Raw genomic sequence first — 19,232 nt, 5'->3', positions numbered from 1 at the left:
TTTGCTCAAACTCATGTCCACCAAGTCAGTGAAGCCACCCTTCCATCTCATTGTCTGTCGTCCCCTTCTCCTCCTGCCTTCAACCTTTCCCAGTCTTTTCCAATGAGTCAGTTCTTTGTATCAGGTTACCAAAATATTGGAGTTTCAGTTTCAGCATCAGTCCTTCCAGTGAATATTCAAGACTAATTTCCTTTGGAATGGACTAGTTGGATCTCCTTGCAGTCTAAGGGACTCTCAAGAGTCTTCTCCAACACCACAGTTCAAAAGCATCAATTCATCTGCACTCAGCTTTCTTTATAGTCCAACTCTCACATACATACATGACTACTGGAGAAATCGTAGCTTTGACTAGAGGGACCTTTGTTGGCAAAGTAATGTCTCTGCTTTTGAATATGCTGTCTAGGTTGGTCATAACTTTTCTTCCAAGGAGCAAGCGTCTTTTAATTTCATGGCTGCAATCACCATCTGCAGTGATTTTGGAGCCTCCAAAAATAAAGTCTGTCACTGTTTCCACTGTTTCCCCATCTATTTGCCATGAAGTGATGGGACTGAATGCCATGATCTTAGTTTTCTGAATGCTGAGTTTTAAGCCAACTTTTTCACTCTCCTCTTTCACTTTCATCAAGTGGCTCTTTAGTTCCTCTTCATTTTCTGCCATAAGGGTTGGTGTCATCTGCATATATGAGGTTATTAATATTTCTCCCAGCAGTCTTGATTCCAGCTTGTGCTTCATCCAGCCTGGCATTTCGCATGATATACTCTGCATATAAGTTAAATAAGCAGGGTGACACTATTCAGCCTTGATGTACTCCTTTCTCAATTTGGAACCAGTCTGTTGTTCCATGCCCAGTTCTAACTGTTGCTTCCTGACCTGCATTAGGTTTCTCAAGAGGCAGGTAAGGTGGTCTAGCATTCCCATCTCTTTCAGAATTTTCCAGTTTATTGTGATCCACACAGACAAAGGCTTTGGCATAGTCAATAAAGCAGAAATAGATGTTTTTTCTGGAACTCTCTTGCTTTTTCCATGATCCAGCGGATGTTGGCAATTTGATCTCTGGTTCCTCTGCCTTTTCTAAATCCAGCTTGAACATCTGGAAGTTCATGGTTCATGTACTGTTAAAGCCTGGCTTGCAGAATTTTGAGCATTACCTTGCTAACATGTGAGATGAGTGCAATTGTGTGGTAGTTTGAACATTCTTTGGCATTTCCTTTCTTTGGGATTGGAATGAAGACAGACCTTTTCCAGTCCTGTGGCCACTGCTGAGTTTTCCAAATTTGCTGGTGTATTGAGTGCAGCACTTTCACAGCATCATCTTTTAGGATTTGAAATAGCTCAAATGGAATTCCCTCACCTCCACTAGCTTTGTTCATAGTGATGCTTCCTAAGGCCCACTTGACTTCATATTCCAGGATGTCTGGCTCTAGGTGGGTGATCATACCATTGTGGTTATCTGGGTCATGAAAATCTTTTTTGTATAGTTCTTCTGTGTATTCTTGCCACCTCTTCTTAATATCTTCTGCTTCTGTCAGGTCCATACCATTTCTGTCCTTTATTGAACCTATCTTTGCATGAAATGTTCCCATGGTATGTCTAATTTTCTTGATGAGATCTCTAGTCTTTCCTATTCTATTGTTTTCCTCTATTTCTTTGCATTGATCACTGAGGAAGGCTTTCTTATCTCTCCTTGGTATTCTTTGGAAGTCTGCATTCAAATGGATATATCTTTCCTTTTCTCCTTGTTTAGCTTCTTTTCTTTTCTCAGGTATTTGTAAGACATGATAGCAACTACTCATTTTTTACCCTCCACATCTGTGACAGAAGTGTTCCTAGAGCAGCTTAGAAGAGCCAGAGGGGGCAAGAAGAACCTTATCCTCCAAATATGAGAGATCTGTTATGATTGTGAATTGCTATTTCAAATCACAGAGGTGTAGACACAAAGGCCAGCTACGATTGTTGTAACCTCCACCAAGTGGAAGCAGCTTTCAGGGGATTTAGAGGCAATTTCAGGTTTTTTCCCCTCACTTTTCCGTTTTCTCCTTTGGAAGCCAGACATTTAAAGATTAGGAAATTGAATGCAATTGTATTTTCAAGGGAACTTAGAAGGTCACCAGGTTCAGTTCAGTCACTCAGTCGTGTCTGACTCTTTGCGACCCCATGGACTGAAGCATGTCAGGCTTCCCTGATATGTCCATTGAGTTGATTATGGCATCCAACCATCTTATCTTCTGTTGTCCCCTCCCCCTCCTGCCTTCAATCTTTCCCAGCATCAGGGTCTTTTCCAATGAGTCAGTTCTTTGCATCAGGTGGCCAAAGTATTGGAGTTTCAGCTTCAGCAGCAAGTCACCAAGCATGCCCATAAAAAGATGCAGGTTCAGAAAAGACCTGTAAGGACCTAAAAATTATACCTCAGGCTGATCCCTGGCACATAGTAAATACCATACAACTCTAAAAACAAGCAACAACCTTAGGAGAGAAAGAGAATTTATTTCTAGACTGATCACAGTATAAGATTCAGATGTCCAATTTTCAATAAAAAATATCATAAAGCATATAAATAAATAGGAAAGCATGTCCCAGTCGAAAGGAAAAAAATTACAGAAACCATGGGGAAGAAATTAAGACATTATCAGATAAAAGCTGAGGAAGTACATTACCACTAGAACTGTTTTATGAGGTATGCTAAAGGCAGTGCTTCAGGTTGAAATCAAAGTAATCAAAACTGCATGAAGAAATAAAAATCTTTGATATAAGCAAATACATGGGAAATTATAAAAGCTAGTATTGATGTAATTTTGGTTTATTATTTATTATTATCTGAAATGAAGTGAAGTAAAATGAAAGGTGCTTAGTCATGACCAACTCTTTGTGACCCCATTGACTGTAGCCTACCAGGCTCCTCTGTCCATGAGATTTTCCAGGCAAGGTTACTGGAGTGGGCTGCCATTTCTTTCTCCAGGGGATCTTCCCAACCCAGGGATCAAACCCAGGCCTCCCACACTGTAGGCAGATGCTTTACTGTCTGAGCCACCAGGGAAGTTAGAGGGGCAGAGTTGTATGCTATTAAAGTTTAACTGGTATAAATTCAATTTAAGAGTGATAACTTTATAATGCTATGTGCAATTCCCAAGATAAACACAAAGAAAATAAGTATAGGATATACTCAAAAGGAAATGAGAAGGGAATTAAAGCATTTCACTAAAAAAAATTAATAAAATAAAAGATGACAACAATGAAAGGAATGAAGGGGGAAAAGTTTGAATACAAATAGAAAACAAACAGCAAAAGCTAAACCCTCCTTATCAGTAATTACTTAAATGTAAGTGGATTAAACCATCTTATCAAAAGTTAGGGACTGACAGAATAAATTTTAAAAAGCCAATGATCCATGCCTTCTATAAGAGACCCACTATAGATCTAAAGACCCAAAGAGATTGAACATGAAAGGATAGAAAAAGATACCTGATGCTGGGAAAGACTGAAGGCAGGAGGAGAAGGGGACAACAGAGGATGAGATGGTTGGATGGCATCACTGACACAATGGACATGGGTTTGGGTGGACTCCAGGAGTTGGTGATGGACAGGGAGGCCTGGTGTGCTGCAGTTCATGGGGTTGCAAAGAGTCGTAAATGACTGAGCAACTGAACAGAATAACCAAAAGGTGGGTAGTTATATTAATATCAGACAAAATAGACTTTAAATTTTAAAAAAAGATGACAAGATGGGGGAGAATGGATACATGCATATTTATGGCTGAGTCCCTTTGGTGTTTAGCTGAAACTATCACAACATTTTTAACTGGTTATACCCCAATATAAAGTAAAAAAGTTTTTAAAAAATTACAAGAGGCTATAATGAGAGTTTCAATTGAGCAAGAAGCTATAACAATTATAAACATGTATGCACCTAATAACAGATCCTCAAAATATAAGAAGCAAAAATTAACAGACTTGAAGGCAGAAACAGATAGTTCTACAAAAATAAGGCAAGATTTCACTTTGGCAATGGATAGAACAACTAGATAGAAAATAAGTTAGGAAATAGAGGACTTGAACAACCAATAAATCATCTAGATGTATATAGAATACTCCATGAAACAAGAGTATTAAAAAAAAGAAAAATAGCAATATATGATTTTCTCAATAGCAGGTGGTACCTTCTCCAGGATAGACGATTTCCAGGCTAGGCGACAAAAGCTCAATATATTTATTTACTTGTGTTTGGCTCTGATGGGTCTTCTTTGCTTTGCACAGGCTTTCTCTGGTTGTGGAGAGCCAGGGCGATTAGGCTCTAGGGCGTGCGGGCTTCAGCAGTTGTGGCACACAGCCTAAGTAGTTGTGGCACACTGGCTTAGTTGCTCCACACCATGTGGAATCTTCCTGGACCAGAGATTGAAACCATGTTCCCTTTATTGGCAGGTGGATTCTTATCTGCTGTGCCACCAGGGAAGTACTCAATATATTTACGTATATATTACACAAAGTATCTTTTCCAACCACAATGAGATTGTTATAAATCAACTACAGAAGGAAAACTAGAAAATTCACAAATATGTGGAAACATATTCTTAAACAACAAGGGAGTCAAAGAAGAATTACAAAGGAAATTATAAAATACTTGGAGAAGAAAATGAAATCACAACATACAAAAACTTATGGGATGTAACAAAAGCAGCACTGAGGGAAATTTATAGGGATAAACATGAAAAAAGGAAGGTCTCAAGTCAACAACCTAACTTTATGCCTTGAAGGAACTAGAAAAAGAAAAATTAAACCCAGTTAGCAGAAGGAGAGATCAGAAAAATTAGAGCAGACATAAATAAAGAGTATAGAAAATCAATGAAACAAAAAGTTGACTCTTCTGCCCAAATCAACATAATTGACAAACTTTTAATTAGATTGACAAAGAAAAAAGAGATTACTCAAATTACTAATTCAGAAATCAATATGGGAACTTTACTGCTGATTCTATAGAAATAAACAGGATTAACAAAAACACAAATTTGAAAAGATATCTGCACCCCAAGGTTCATAGCAGCATTATTGACAAGAGCCAAGATATTGATACAGTCTTAGGGTCCATCACAGATGAATAGATAGAAAAGATGTACAGGACTTCCCTGGTGGTACAGTTGATAAGAATCCACCTGCCAGTGCAGAGGACAAGGGTTCTATCCCTGGTCTGAGAAGACTTCACGAGCCCCAGGCAACTTAAGCCAGCATGGCTACCACTACTGAAGCCTGTGCACCTAGAGCCTCTGCTCCGCAAGAGAAGCCACCGCAATGAGAAGCCTGTACACTGCAAGGAAGAGTAGTCCGCCCATGCTTATTACAACTACAGAAAGCCCATGCACATCAGCAAAGGCCCAGCACTACCAAAAGAAAACAATTAATTTAAAAAATGAAGAAGTACACACACATAAACCATGGAATACTACTTAGTCATAAAAAGGAATGAAAACTTGCCACGTGCAGGGACGTGAATGGACCTGGATCTTTTCAAAGTGAAATAAGTCAGACAGAGAAAGACAAATACTGTATGATATTACTTAAATGTGAAATCTAAAAAATGCAACAAACTAGTGAATATAACAAAATAGAAGCAGATTCCCAGATATAAAGAACAAAGTAGTGGTTACCTGTGGGGAGAGGGAAGTGGCCAGGAGCAATATAGGAGTAGGGGATTAAAAGGTACAAACTATTAGGTATAAAGTAAGTTACAAGGATATATTGTGTAACACAGGGAACATAGTCAATATTTTATAATAATGATAAATGGAGTCCCTTTAAAAATTGTGAATCACAGAATAGCTGGGTGGATAGGTGGGTGGATGAATGAATTGGTGGGTGGGTAGATGGATGGATGAGTGAATGGGTGATGGGTGGGTTGGTGAAAAATAACTGTGAATCACTATATTGTACACCCATAACTTATAAAATATTATACATCAACTATACTTCAAGTAAAATTTTTTTCTAAAAAAAGTGAACAACCGTATGCCACCAAATTGGAAACTTAGATGAAACAGAAAAATTCCTGAAAACACAAAACATATGAAAACTGAATAACAAAGAAATATAAAATCTGAATAGATCCATAATTAGGACAGAGAACAAAACAGTAATAAAAAACCTCACAATAAAGAAAAGCCATAGACCAGATGGCTTCACTGGTGAATTCTACCAGATTGGAGAGTTGATGGAGAAGGAAACAACCCACTCCAGTAATCTTGCCTGAAAAATCCCACGGACAGAGGAGCCTGGAGGGCTGTGTTCCAAAGGGTCACAAAGAGTTGGACATGACTGAGCAACTAAGCGTGAAGAATTGATACGTCCCTGAGGCAGACCAGTAAAAGTGTCTTGCTCACCTTGCCAACTGAAAGAAAACTGATTCTGGTGGTTCGTATTGATAGGTATGGCGAAAAGCCACATGCCGAATCAGTAGATGCATACCAGCTACCAGAAGGTATGATAATTTGCTTAAGCAATGAAACCACATCTGGTACATCAGCTGCAATTGAGGTCAGTTCAGTTCAGTCACTCAGTCGTGTCTGATTCATTGCGACCTCATGAACCACAGCACGCCAGGCCTCCCTGTCCATCACCAACTCCTGGAGTCCACCCAAGCCCATGTCCATTGATTTGGTGATACCATCCAACCATCTCATCCTCTGTCATCCCCTTCTCCTCCTGCTCTCAATCTTTCCCAGCCTCAGGGTCTTTTCAAATGAGTCAGCTCTTTGAATCAGGTGGCCAAAGTATTGGAGTTTCAGCTTCAACATCAGTTCTTCCAATGAACACCCAAGACTGATTTCCTTTAGGATGGACTGGTTGGATCTCCTTGCAATTCAAGGGACTCTCAAGAGTCTTCTCCAACACCACAGTTCAAACACATCAATTCTTTGGTGCTCAGCTTTCTTTATAGTCCAACTCTCACATCCATACATGACCACTGGAAAAACCATAGCCTTGACTAGATGGACTTTTGTTGGCAAAGTAATGTCTCTGCTTTTTAATATGCTGTCTATGTTGGTCATAACTTTCCTTCCAAGAAGTAAGCGTCTTTTAATTTCATGGCTGCAATCACCATCTGGAGTGATTTTGGAGCCCCCCAAAATAAAGTCAGCCACTGATTCCACTGTTTCCCCATCTATTTGCCATGACGTGATGGGACCAGATGCCATAATCTTAGTTTTCTGAATGTTGAGTTTAAGCCAACTTTTTCACTCTCCTCTTTCACTTTCATCAAGAGGTTCTTTAGTTCTTCTTAACTTTCTGCCATAAGGGTGGTGTCATCTGCATATCTGAGGTTATTGATATTTCTCCCAGCAATCTTGATTTCAGCTTGTGCTTCTCCCAGCCCAGCGTTTCTCATGATGTACTCTGCATAGAAGTTAAATAAGCAAGGTGACAATATACAGCCTTGACGTACTCCTTTTCCTATTTGGAACCGGTCTGTTGTTCCATGTTCAGTTCTAACTGTTGCTTCTTGACCTGCATACAGGTTTCTCAAGAGGCAGGTCAGGTGGTCTGGTATTCCCATCTCTTTCAGAATTTTCTACAGTTTATTGTGATCCACACAGTCAAAGGCTTTGGCATAGTCAATAAAGCAGAAATAGATGTTTTTCTGGAACTGTCTTGGTTTTTAATGATCCAGCGAATGTTGGCAATTTGATCTCTGCCTTTTCTAAAACAGCTTGAACAGTGGGCCTTAGGAAGCATCACTACGAACAAAGCTAGTGAAGGTGATGGAATTCCAGTTGAGCTATTTCAAATCCTGAAAGATGATGCTGTGAAAGTGCTGCACTCAATATGTCAGCAAATTTGGAAAACTCAGGAGTAGCGACAGGACTGGAAAAGGTCAGTTTTCATTCCAATCCCAAAGAAAGACAATGCTAAAGAATGCTCAAACTACTGCACAATTGCACTCATCTCACACGCTGGTAAAGTAATGCTCAAAATTCTTCAAGCCAGGCTTCAGCAATACGTGAACTGTGAACTTCCAGATGTTCAATTGAGGTCACCACCTGGTTAATTTTACAGTGATCCACTGTCATTCTCGAAGGTCCATCTGTCTTCTGCACAGGCCAGATAGGCAAGTTGAATGAAGATGTGGGAATTACCACTCCTGCATCTTTCCCTGATGATGGCATTTATTTCTGCCATTCCTCTAGAAATGCAGTTTCAGTTTACTACCTTCCCAGGTAAAGGCAGTTCTAATGACTTCCACCTGGCCTTTCCCACTGTGATAACCCTCACTCCACAGTCAGAGAACCAATGTGGGGATTCTGCCAGTCGCTGAGTATGTCTTTTCCTTTTATGTATTCCAGAACTGGCAAAAATAGCCACAGGATGGCTTCAGGGACGCATTGAGCCCACTGTGACATAGACCTGAACTAAAACTCTACTGATCACATGACTTCCATAAGTGCCTACACTCTGACTGGTAGATCACAATGATATTCTTGATCTCCTCGAATTAGCATCAGTTCAGAGCCAGTATCCAGGAGTCCAAAAGGTTTCATTATTTCCTATTCTTCAATACACAGTCATCCTAGTAAAAGGCCAGGTCTCTTTGAAGAAGACTTGGAGAAGAATTAATAGCATGAATTTCTGACTATGTCCTTCCTCAAAGGAACCCATCTGCTCCTTCATTCAGGGGGTTCTGGGTCTGTAAACTGCCTTAAGTCTGAGAATTGATTGAGGAGCCATGACTCTCTGTTGTTATGATTCAGATTAGACTTCGGTTCACTTGACCTAGAAATTTTCCACTTATGCAGATCAAGTGAGAGTTTAGTAAGTGAAAGTCACTCGGTTGTATCCAACTCTTTACAACCATACAGTCCATGGAATTCTCCAGGCCAGAATATTGGAGTGGGTAACCGTTCCCTTCTCCAGGGGATCTTCCCAACCCAGGGATCCAGCCCAGGTCTCTCGAATTGCAGGTAGATTCTTTACCAGCTGAGTCACCAGGGAAGCCCAATTTTACTTTCAGTAGAAATACTACAATCAACTAGCCAATGCCATAGCTCTTCATAAGTCATACTATTCTGATTGGTGTCTAACTGGACTCTGCTGTGCATTATGTAACCATGCCCACTCGACCTTTGGTGGTTGTATGCCCCCACTTGGCCCTTGCTACCTCAGGATCCAATTATTCCCAATGTTTTTAGATTTTCCAATTCCACTATAAGGTCCGGCCTACAGAAAAGAGTGATCACAGAGTTCTCCAAGGATGCCAAGGCTGCTCTTATAAAGTTATTTCTCACAATTATGATGAAAGATGTGTCTTCTGGATTCTCCCAGGGTGGATGAATAGATCTTAAATCCACCTTAACATTCCAGTCTCGCTAATCCTTCTAATTATTCCCTACATTAAACCAAGACAAGTCTGGCATGTCTAACTTATTCACTGTGTGTGAGTAACTTTTTGGTCCATGTTTCAGCGAACCAACCAAACAAACTGTTAGAGCCTTTTCTAACTCAACAAGCTGCAACGTTAAATACTAAATCTTGCTTTAGTGAGTCTACATCAGTTAGCCTGATCCAACTTTATGTTTTTTAATACAATTTTTAAAAATTTATTTATTGACTGTGCTGCGTCTTCATTGCTGTAAGGACTTCTCTCTAGTTGTGGCAAGAGGGGGCTACTCTCTAGTTGCATTGTTCAGGCTTCTCTTCTCTTGTTGCTGAGACAGGCTCTAGGGTACTCAGGCTTCAGTAGTTGCGGCTGAGGGCTCAGTAGTTGCAGTTCCCCAGCTCTAGAGCACAGGCTCAATAATTGTGGCTCTCAGGCTTAGTCACTTGCAGTATGTGGGATCTTCTCGGTCCAGGGATCGAACCGGTGTCTCCTACATCGGCAGGCGTATTCTTTATCACTAAACTACCAGTGTGTGCGTGTGCATGCTTAGTCACTCAGTTGTGTCCACCTCTCTGAGACCCCATGGACCATGGCCTGCCAGGCTCCTTTTTCCATGGGATTCTCCAGGCAAGAATGCTGGGGTGGGTTGCCATTTCCTTCTCCAAAACCACCAGGGAAGCTCCAACTTTATGTTTTTTCTGTCACTATCCCACACCCACACCTTCAACATCCATTCCCATACATATTCCCTGGACTTCCATCTGTAAAAATTAGAAAATTCAAGTAGGTCTTTTGGAATGTAGTGCACTTCCTCATGGGTCACACTTTATACCTTGTCTTCAGTGGCTTACTGGATTTTAATCTAGTTCCCTGGTGGCTCAGAGGTTAAAGTGTCTGCATCCAATGCGGGAGACCAGGGTTCGATCCCTGGGTCGGGAAGATCCCCTAGAGAAGGAAATGGTAACCCACTCCAGTACTCTTGCCTGGAGAATCCCATGGACGGAGAAGCCTGGTAGGCTACAGTCCATGGGGTCGCAAAGAGTCGGACACGACTGAGTGACTTCACTTTCACTTCACAGGTCTAGAAACAAAGAGATGTTGTGGGAGCGGTTTCTGAGGGAGCAGCAGCATCTTGCTTGGTACAACTGCTTCAGGAAAGGTCATTGTAGTTTCCTCAGGCAATACAGGGTTAATCCTCTGAGACAGGTGTGGAGCAGCCATTCTCATTGGTGTTGGGTAAAGAGGCAGCTTCTCTGGCAAAGGAAACTCATCATTACTTAGAGCTTTCAATATTCCAAGCTGTAACAAAGTCTTTGCATACATCCCCATTCCAGTTTTCAGGATCCCAGTCCTTTTCAATGTTCTCACTGTAACATCAGCCACCCAGTGACACTGGGAGCTCAACTTGTACTGCAGTTCAGCAAGTCAGAGATTGAGTTTCTTGGTTTAATTTTCATCAGTTAGCTGGCGCTACAGTTCCTCAATAAATAAAAAATAAAATTACCATATGATGCAGCAGTTCTACTCCTGAGTATACAAAGAATTGACAGCAGACACTTAAATAGATATTTGCACTTCTTTGTTCATAGCAACATTATTCACAATGGCAGGAAGGGGGAAGCAACTCATGTGCCTAAAATATGATATATACATACAATGGAATATTATTTAGCTTTAAAAAGAAAAAATTCTAACAAGTGCTACAACAGAGATGAACTCTGAAGACACACTAAACGAAATAAATCAGGCACAAAAGGACAAATACTTTATGATTTCACTTACATAAGGTGTCTAGAGTAGGCAAATTCATAGAGACAGAAAGAAAAATGGTTTTTGCTAGGGTTTAGGGGAAAAGGAGAATGGGTAGTTATTGTTTAATGTGTCAGAGTTTGTTTGGGGTGATGAAACATCACGCCAGGCTTTCTTGTCCTTCGCTATCTCCTGGAGTTTGCTCAAACGCATGTCCATTGAGCTAATGATGCCACCCAACCATCTCATCCTCTGTCGCCCCTTTCTCCTCTTGCATCAGGGTCTTTTTTCTTTCCCAGCATCAGGGTCTTTTCCGATAAGTTGACTCTTCACATCAGGTGGCTAGAGTATTGGTGCTTCAGCTTCAGCATCAGTCCTTCCAATGAATATTCAGGGTTCATTTTATGGTTACATAACACTATAAATGTATTTAATGCCAATGAAGTGTACAATTAAAAATAGATAAAATCACAAATTTTGTTATGTATATTTTATCAGGATAAAAATTTAAAAATAGATTAACTGCTTGTTTCAAACAAAAATAATTGGAAAGTAATAGACATTAAGTTTATAATACATGTAGAAGTATGATATAAATATCACATAGGCCAGGAGAGGAAAAAAGGAGAATACTGCGGCAAAGTTTATACGCTGCTCAAAATTGGTGTAATACACTTTAAGGTAAATGGTGATAACCTAAATACATACCCTATGAACCCCAAAGCAACCAATGAAAAGTAAAAGTATAGCTAGTAAACCAATAAAGGAAATAAAGTGGAATCATGAAATATATTCACTCTAAAAGAAGTCAGAAATAATAAAAGGAAACAAACAAAAAACATGGGACAAACAAAACAAATAGCAAGATGGTAAATTTAAACTTAACCATATTGATAATTGTGTTAAATATAAATGGTCTAAACATCCAATTAAAAGGCAGAAATTGTCAGGCTGGATAAAAAAGAAACTCAGTTATATGCTTCTTGTAAGAAACCCATTTTTAAAATTATTTATTTATTTATTTATGGTTGTGCTGAGTCTTCATTGCTCTCAGGCTTTCTCTAGTTGTGGCAAGTGGGGGCTTCTCTCTAGTTATGATACAGGGGCTTTTCATTGCAGTGGCTTCTCTTGTTGCAGAGCACAGGCTCTAGGCGCACAGGCTTCAGTAGTTGTGGCTGATGGGCTTAGTAGCTCTGAGGCACATTGCATCTACTGGGACCACAGACTGAACCCATGTCCCCTGCATTGGCAGGTGGATTCCTATATCATGAGGTATAGGTATACTGTTCCTATTCCTATACCTGTATCACCATGAAAGTCTATGTAAGAAATCTATTTTAAATATAGTAAGCCAAATATATTTAAAGTAAAAGAATAAAAGAAGGGAAAGGAGGACTTCTTGGAGGTTCAGGTAGAAGACTCCATGCTTCTACTGCAGGGGGACATGAGTTCGATCCCTGGTTAGGGAAATAAGATCCAACATGCTCACAGTGTGACCAAAAGAAAGAGAGGAAAAAGGAAAAGGATGGTAATACTCATCAAAGGAAAGCTACAGTGGATATAACAAACAAAGTTTGTTTGTTAAGTTACAAACAAAGTTTGTTTTAGGTTACAGAGAAAAGTATATTGTGGTTTAGTCGCTAAGTCATGTCTGACACTTGAGACCCCACGGACCGTAGCCTGCCAAGCTCCTCCGTCCATGGGATTTTCCAGGCAAGAATCCTGGAGTGGGTTGCCATTTCCTTCTCCAGAGGACCTTCCCAACCCAGGAACTGAATCTGGGTCTCCTGCAGGCAGATTCTTTACCAACTGAGCTAGAAGGGAAGCCTGAAAAGTATATTACTAGAGATAAATAGGATCATTCCATAATAGTAAAGTAGCCAATTCATTGAGAAAACATAACAATTCTAAATGTTTAGTCACCTAATAATAAAGATTTAAAGTACATGGGGGAAATTTGATAGACTATCAGAAGAAATAGAAAATTGCACAGTTATAGTCAAACATTTCTATATCCCTCTTTCAATAAGTGATAAAGTTGAGAAAAAAACAACAAACAAGTCTTCAAGAAGACTTGAACAATACTATCAACTGATTCGAGGTAATTGTTATTTATATTCAATAACAGGATGAAAATTATATTCAATGGCATACATAACATTTACTAATATAGACCATATTCTGAGCCATAAAACAAATTTCAAGAGATTCACTAGGTTTCAGATCATATGAAATAAGGTCTCTGACCCCAGTGAAATTGAATTTGAAATAAATAAGAGCAAGAAGTCTCCAAATATTTGGAAACTAAATAAATAACACTCTTCTAAATAACACATGGGTCAAAGAAAAAACTAAAAATGAAATTATAACATGTATAAAACTGAATGAAAATGAAAACACAGCATTTTCATTTGCAGAGGGGGAATATATGGAACTAAACACTAAAAATGTTAACAAGCCGAAGCAACTAGAACCTGTGCTCCACAATAAGAGATACCACTGCAATGAGAAGCCCATGCACCGCAATGAAGAGTAGCTCCTGCTTATTGCAACTAGAGAAAGCCCTGGCACAGCAACAAAGACTCAGCACAGTTAAAAACAAAACAAAATTAAAAAAATGTTATCAAATCAGTGACCTCATCTTGTCCTTAAAGAAACTAGGAAGAAAAGAAGAGCAAGTTATACGCAAAGCAAATAGTTTATTCCAAAAGCGTAAGGTTGGCTTAACATTCACTACTGAGGAAATTTAGACCTAAATAAGTGGAAAGATATGCTATGATCAGGGGGTTAGAAGAGTCAATATTGTTAAGATTTCAATTCTCCCGGAATTGATATACAAATTCAATACATTCCCAATCAAAATACCAGTAGGCATTTTTCCCCCAATAGAATTTGACAGATTGATTCTAAATTTCCTATGGAAAAGCAAGGGAGAAAGTAGTTTGAACAAAGACAATTTTTAGGTTACGAATGTTTAAGTATTGAGAGAAATGTCCAAGAAGAGGATAAAGAGTTAAAAGGCAGATGTCAGAGAAGTTGGGCACAACTAAAAAACTACAAAGTTGAGGAACTAAAACTACATGATTTCAAGAATTATGAAACTTCAGTAATCAAGACACTGTGGTAGTGGCATAAAGATAGTTAAATAGTCAAGAGAACAGACTGGAGACTCTGTTAACTCAAACATATATGTTCAACTGACTTTCAGTAAAGGTGCAAATGCAATTTAATGGAGAAAGAGTAGTCTTTTCAACAAACAGAGCTAGAATAATTGTTTTTAAAAAAGAACTTCGATCCATATCTGATATGATATACAAAGATTAAAACAAAATGGATCATAGACCTAAATGTAAAATCTAAAAGTATAAAACTGCTAGAAAAACACATAAGAAAAAACGTACTGTCTTTGTATTCCTCTTGGCCAATAAACCCCTCTTCTATGAAGTGTTCAGGGGAAAGAAAAGGAGCTAGAAGTCAATCACATTTCTTCTTCTAAATAACTATTTGATAAAAGCTCAGTGGACAACAAATGAAAGCTATTGACTAAAATTAGGTATCAGTATTAGCTGTAGAATGATTTTTTTAATCACAATCACTCAGTAACACATGTGATTCATTTCTTAAAAAGCTTGATTAACTCTGATATGAAATTGAAAGCAATTAATATAGAATTGGAGCTTGTAGGAACTTCCCTGGTGATACAGTGGACAAGAATCCACTTGCCAATGCAAGGGACACGGGTTTGATCCCTGGTCTGGGAGATTCCACTTGCTGCAGAGCAACCAAGCCCATGTGCCACAATTACTGAGCCCGAGTTCTAGAGCCCGTGAGCTGCAACTAATGTGCCCTTGTGCTATAGTTACTGAACATCTGTGCTGCAAACACTGAAGCCCCTACACCTAAAGCCTGTGGCCTGCAACAAGAGAGGCCACCACAGTGAGAAGCCTGTGCACTGAAATGAAGAGTAGCCCCCTCTCGCTGCAACTAGAGAGAGAGCCTGCAAGCAGAAATGAAGACCTAGCACAGCCAAAAATAATGAATAAATAAATCGTTTAAAAAAAAAAAGAATTGGAGCTTGTTATCCAGAGTCTGGCTCTAGGTGAGTGATCACACCATCGTGATTATCTGGGTTGTGAAGATCTTTTTTGTACAGGGGGCTTCCCTGGTGGCTGAGAGTTTAAAGCGTCTGCCTGCGATGCGGGAGACCTGGGTTCAATCCCTGGATCGGGAAGATCCCCTGGAGAAGGAAATGGCAACCCACTCCAGTATTCTTGCCTGGAGAATCCCATGGACGGAGGAACCTGGTAGGCTACAGTCCATGGGGTCACAAAGAGTCAGACACAACTGAGTGACTTCATTTTTTTTCTGTGTATTCTTGCCACCTCTTAATATCTTCTGCTTCTGTTAGGTCTATACCATTTCTGTCTTTTATTGAGCCCATCTTTGCATGAAATGTTCCCTTGGTATCTCTAATTTTCTTGAAGAGATCTCTAGTCTTTCCTAATCTATTGTTTTCCTCTATTTCTTTACACTGATCGCTGAGGAAGGCTTTCTTATCTCTCCTTGCAATTCTTTGGAACTCTGCATTCAAATGGGTATATCTTTCCTTTTCTCCTTTGCTTTTCTCTTCTTTTCTTTTCACCGCTATTTGTAAGGCCTCCTCTGAGGGCCATTTTGCTTTTTTGCATTTCTTTTTCTTGGAGATGGTCTTGCTTCCTGTCTCCTGTACAATGTCAAGAATCTGTGTCCATAGTTCATCAGGCACTCTGTCTATCAGATCTAGTCCCTTAAATCTATTTCTCAAAGGGATTTGATTTAGGTCATACCTGAATGGTCTAGTGGTTTTCTCCACTTTCTTCAATAAGGAGTTCATGATATGAGCCACAGTCAGCTCCTGGTCTTGTTTTTGCTGACTATATAGAGCTTCTCCATCTTTGGCTGCAAAGAATATAATCAATCTGATTTCGGTGTTGACCATCTGGTGATGTCCATGTATAGAGTCTTCTCTTGTGTTGTTGGAAGAGGGTGTTTGCTATGACCAGTATGTTTTCTTGGCAAAACTCTACTAGCCTTTGCCCTGCTTCATTCTGTACTCCAAGGCCAAATTTGCCTGTTACTCCAGGTGTTTCTTGACTTCCTACTTTTGCATTTCAGTCCCCTATAATGAAAAGGACATCTTTTTTGGAGGTTAGTTCTAGAAGGTCCTGTAGGTCTTCATAGAACTGTTCAACTTCAGCTTCTTCAGCGTTACTGGTCGGGGTGTAGTCTTGGATTACCGTGATATTGAATGGTTTGCCTTGGAAATGAACAGAGATCATTCTGTCGTTTTTGAGATTGCATCCAAGTACTGCATTTCAGACTCTTGTTGACTATGATGGCTACTCCATTTCTTCTAAGGGATTCCTGCCAGAGTAGTAGATATAATGGGCATCTGAGTTAAATTCACCCATTCCAGTCCATTTTAGTTCGCTGATTCCTAGAATGTTGACGTTCACTCTTGCTATCTCCTGTTTGACCATTTCCAATTTGCCTTGATTCATGGACCTAACATTCTCAGGTTCCTATGCAATATTGCTCTTTGCAGCATTGGACCTTGCTTCTAGCACCAGTCCCATCCATAATTGAGTGTTGTTTTTGCTTTGGCTCCATCCCTTCGTTCTTTCTGGAGTTATTTCTCCACTGATCTCCAGTAGCACATTGGGCACCTACTGACCTGGGTAGTTCATCTTTCAGTGTCCTATCTTTTTGCCTTTTCATACTGTTCATGGGGTTCTCAAGGCAAGAATACTGAAGTGGTTTGCCATTCCCTTCTCCAGTGGACCACATTCTGTCAGATCTTCACGACCCAGATAATCACAATGATGTGATCACTCACCTAGAGCCAGACAATGTGAAGTCAAGTGGGCCTTAGGCAGTATCACTATGAATAAAGCTAGTGGATGTGATGGAATTCCAGATGAGCTATTTCAAATCCTAGAAGATGATGCTGTGAAAGTATTGCACTCAATATGTCAGCAAATTTGGAAAACTCAGTAGTGGCCATAGGACTGGAAAAGGTCAGTTTTCGTTCCAATCCTAAAGAAAGGCAATGCCAAAGAATGCTCACACTACCACACAATTGCACTCATCTCACGTGCTAGTAAAGTAATGCTCCAAATTCTCCAAGCCAGCCTTCAGCAATACGTGAACTTCCAGATGTTCAAGCTGGTTTTAGAAAAGGCAGAGGAACCAGAGATCAAATTGCCAACATCTGCTGGACCATCAAAAAAGCAAGAGAATTCCAGAAAAACATCTATTTCTGATTTACTGACTATGCCAAAGCATAGTGGATCACAATAAACTGACCTTGTGGATCACAATAAACTTGGAAATTCTGAAAGAGATGGGAATACCAGACCACCTGACCTGCCTCCTGAGAAACCTGTATGCAGGTCAGGAAGCAATAGTTAGAACTGGACATGGAACAACAGACTGGTTCCAAATAGGAAAAGGAGTACGTCAAGGCTGTATGTTGTCACCCTGCTTATTTAACTTCTATGCAGAGTTCATCATGAGAAATGCTGGGCTGGAAGAAGCACAAGCTGGAATCAAGATTGCCAGGCAAATATCAATAACTTCAGATATGCAGATGACACCACTCTTATGGAAGAAAGTGAAGAACTAAAGAGCCTCTTGATGAAAGTGAAAGAGCAGAGTGAAAAAGTTGGCTTAAAGCTCAACATTCAGGAAACAAAGATCATGGCATCTGGTCCCATCACTTCATGGCAATTACATGGGGAAACAGTGGAAACAGTGTCAGACTTTATTTTTGGGGGCTCCAAAAATCACTGTAGATGATGATTGCAGCCATTAAATTAAAAGACGCTTACTCCTTGGAAGAAAAATTATAACCAACCTAGACAGCATATTAAAAAGCAGAGACATTACTTTGTCAACAAAGGTCTGTCCAGTTAAGGCTATGGTTTTTCCAGTAGTTATGTATAGATGTGAGAGTTGGACTATAAACAAAGCTGAGCGCTAAAGAATTGATGCTTTTGAACTATCGTGTTGGAGAAGACTGTTGAGAGTCCCTTGGCCTGCAAGGAGATCCAACTAATCCATCCTAAAGGAAATCAATCCTGGGTGTTCATTGGAAGGACTGATGCTGAAGCTGAAACTCCAATACTTTAGCCACCTGATGTGAAGAACTGACTCATTTGAAAAGACCCTGATGTTGGGAAAGATTGAAGGCAGGAAGAGAAGGGGATGACAGAGGATGAGATGGTTGGATGGCATCACCAACTCAATGGACATGAGTTTAGGTAAACTCTGGGAGTTGGTGGTGCACAGGTAGGCCTGGCATGCTGCAGTTCATGGGGATGCAGAGTTGGACACGACTGAGCAACTGAACTGTACTGACTGATCCAGTCAGAGGAAATTGTCACTTGGAATCAAAGTTACCTAAGTCAAATATTATGAAAACAAAGTGAGTCTTTGAAAAAAAAATAAAGTAGCTGCTCATGGAAAGGTTAAAAAGAAAGTTGCAATCCAAAACTTTTCATTTACTACCTACCTCTCTGGCTCGCTGGAGCTGTGCTTGCTCAATCTTACTGATGACATCCTGAACTGCAAATGGAATCTCAATATTAGGAACCTCTGATTTTTCTAGGACAGTTTTGTACATTTTGGTGAAATCGAAAGTTTCTTTTTCTGCTTCATGTTCATCGTTGTTCTCAGCTGACATTTTGATAAATGTTTTGGAAAGTTGAGTGATTTTCTTTTATTTCTTCGTTTTTTACAAAATATAGGCAAATGCTTCTAAGCCATCCACAAGGAAGCTAGAAGAGGCTTTTCTTGCTCCCAGAGATTGTGGAGTACCCTGATCTTCCCCATGGTGTTCCGGTTCTGGTGATGTCATATTAGATCCATTGTGACATTATCATTAACTCAAATACTTAAAGAGTGCTTACTGTATGCAGAGAATTAGGCATTCTATATGCTGTGATGGTAGTGGGTGAAGGGGGGAGGGTGGGTAGGAAAGAATAGACAACAGGAACTATAAAAGAAATAGACGATATAGCCTTGCTTAAATGAGCTTAAAATCTAGGTGTTAGAATTCAAGATCCAGTATATCAATTTTAACTCC

The 19,232-nt window shown here is 39.8% G+C and overlaps 1 protein-coding gene across 1 annotated transcript in view; it reads right to left on the bottom strand.

Annotated features, from left to right (window-relative positions):
* The window catches only part of FAM186A (family with sequence similarity 186 member A), an 86,548-nt gene extending 67,718 nt beyond the window's left edge, over positions 1–18,830 (bottom strand). The window contains exon 1 of the mRNA XM_052640547.1: positions 18,660–18,830. Coding sequence (XP_052496507.1) covers positions 18,660–18,830 — 171 coding nt within the window. The remainder of the gene's footprint in view (positions 1–18,659) is intronic.
* Positions 18,831–19,232: the final 402 nt, after the last annotated feature.

This window comes from Budorcas taxicolor, chromosome 5 (assembly GCF_023091745.1).
Source record: "Budorcas taxicolor isolate Tak-1 chromosome 5, Takin1.1, whole genome shotgun sequence".
In the NCBI taxonomy this organism is placed as follows: domain Eukaryota; kingdom Metazoa; phylum Chordata; class Mammalia; order Artiodactyla; family Bovidae; genus Budorcas; species Budorcas taxicolor.
This window is presented reverse-complemented; position numbering and strand designations above follow the sequence as displayed.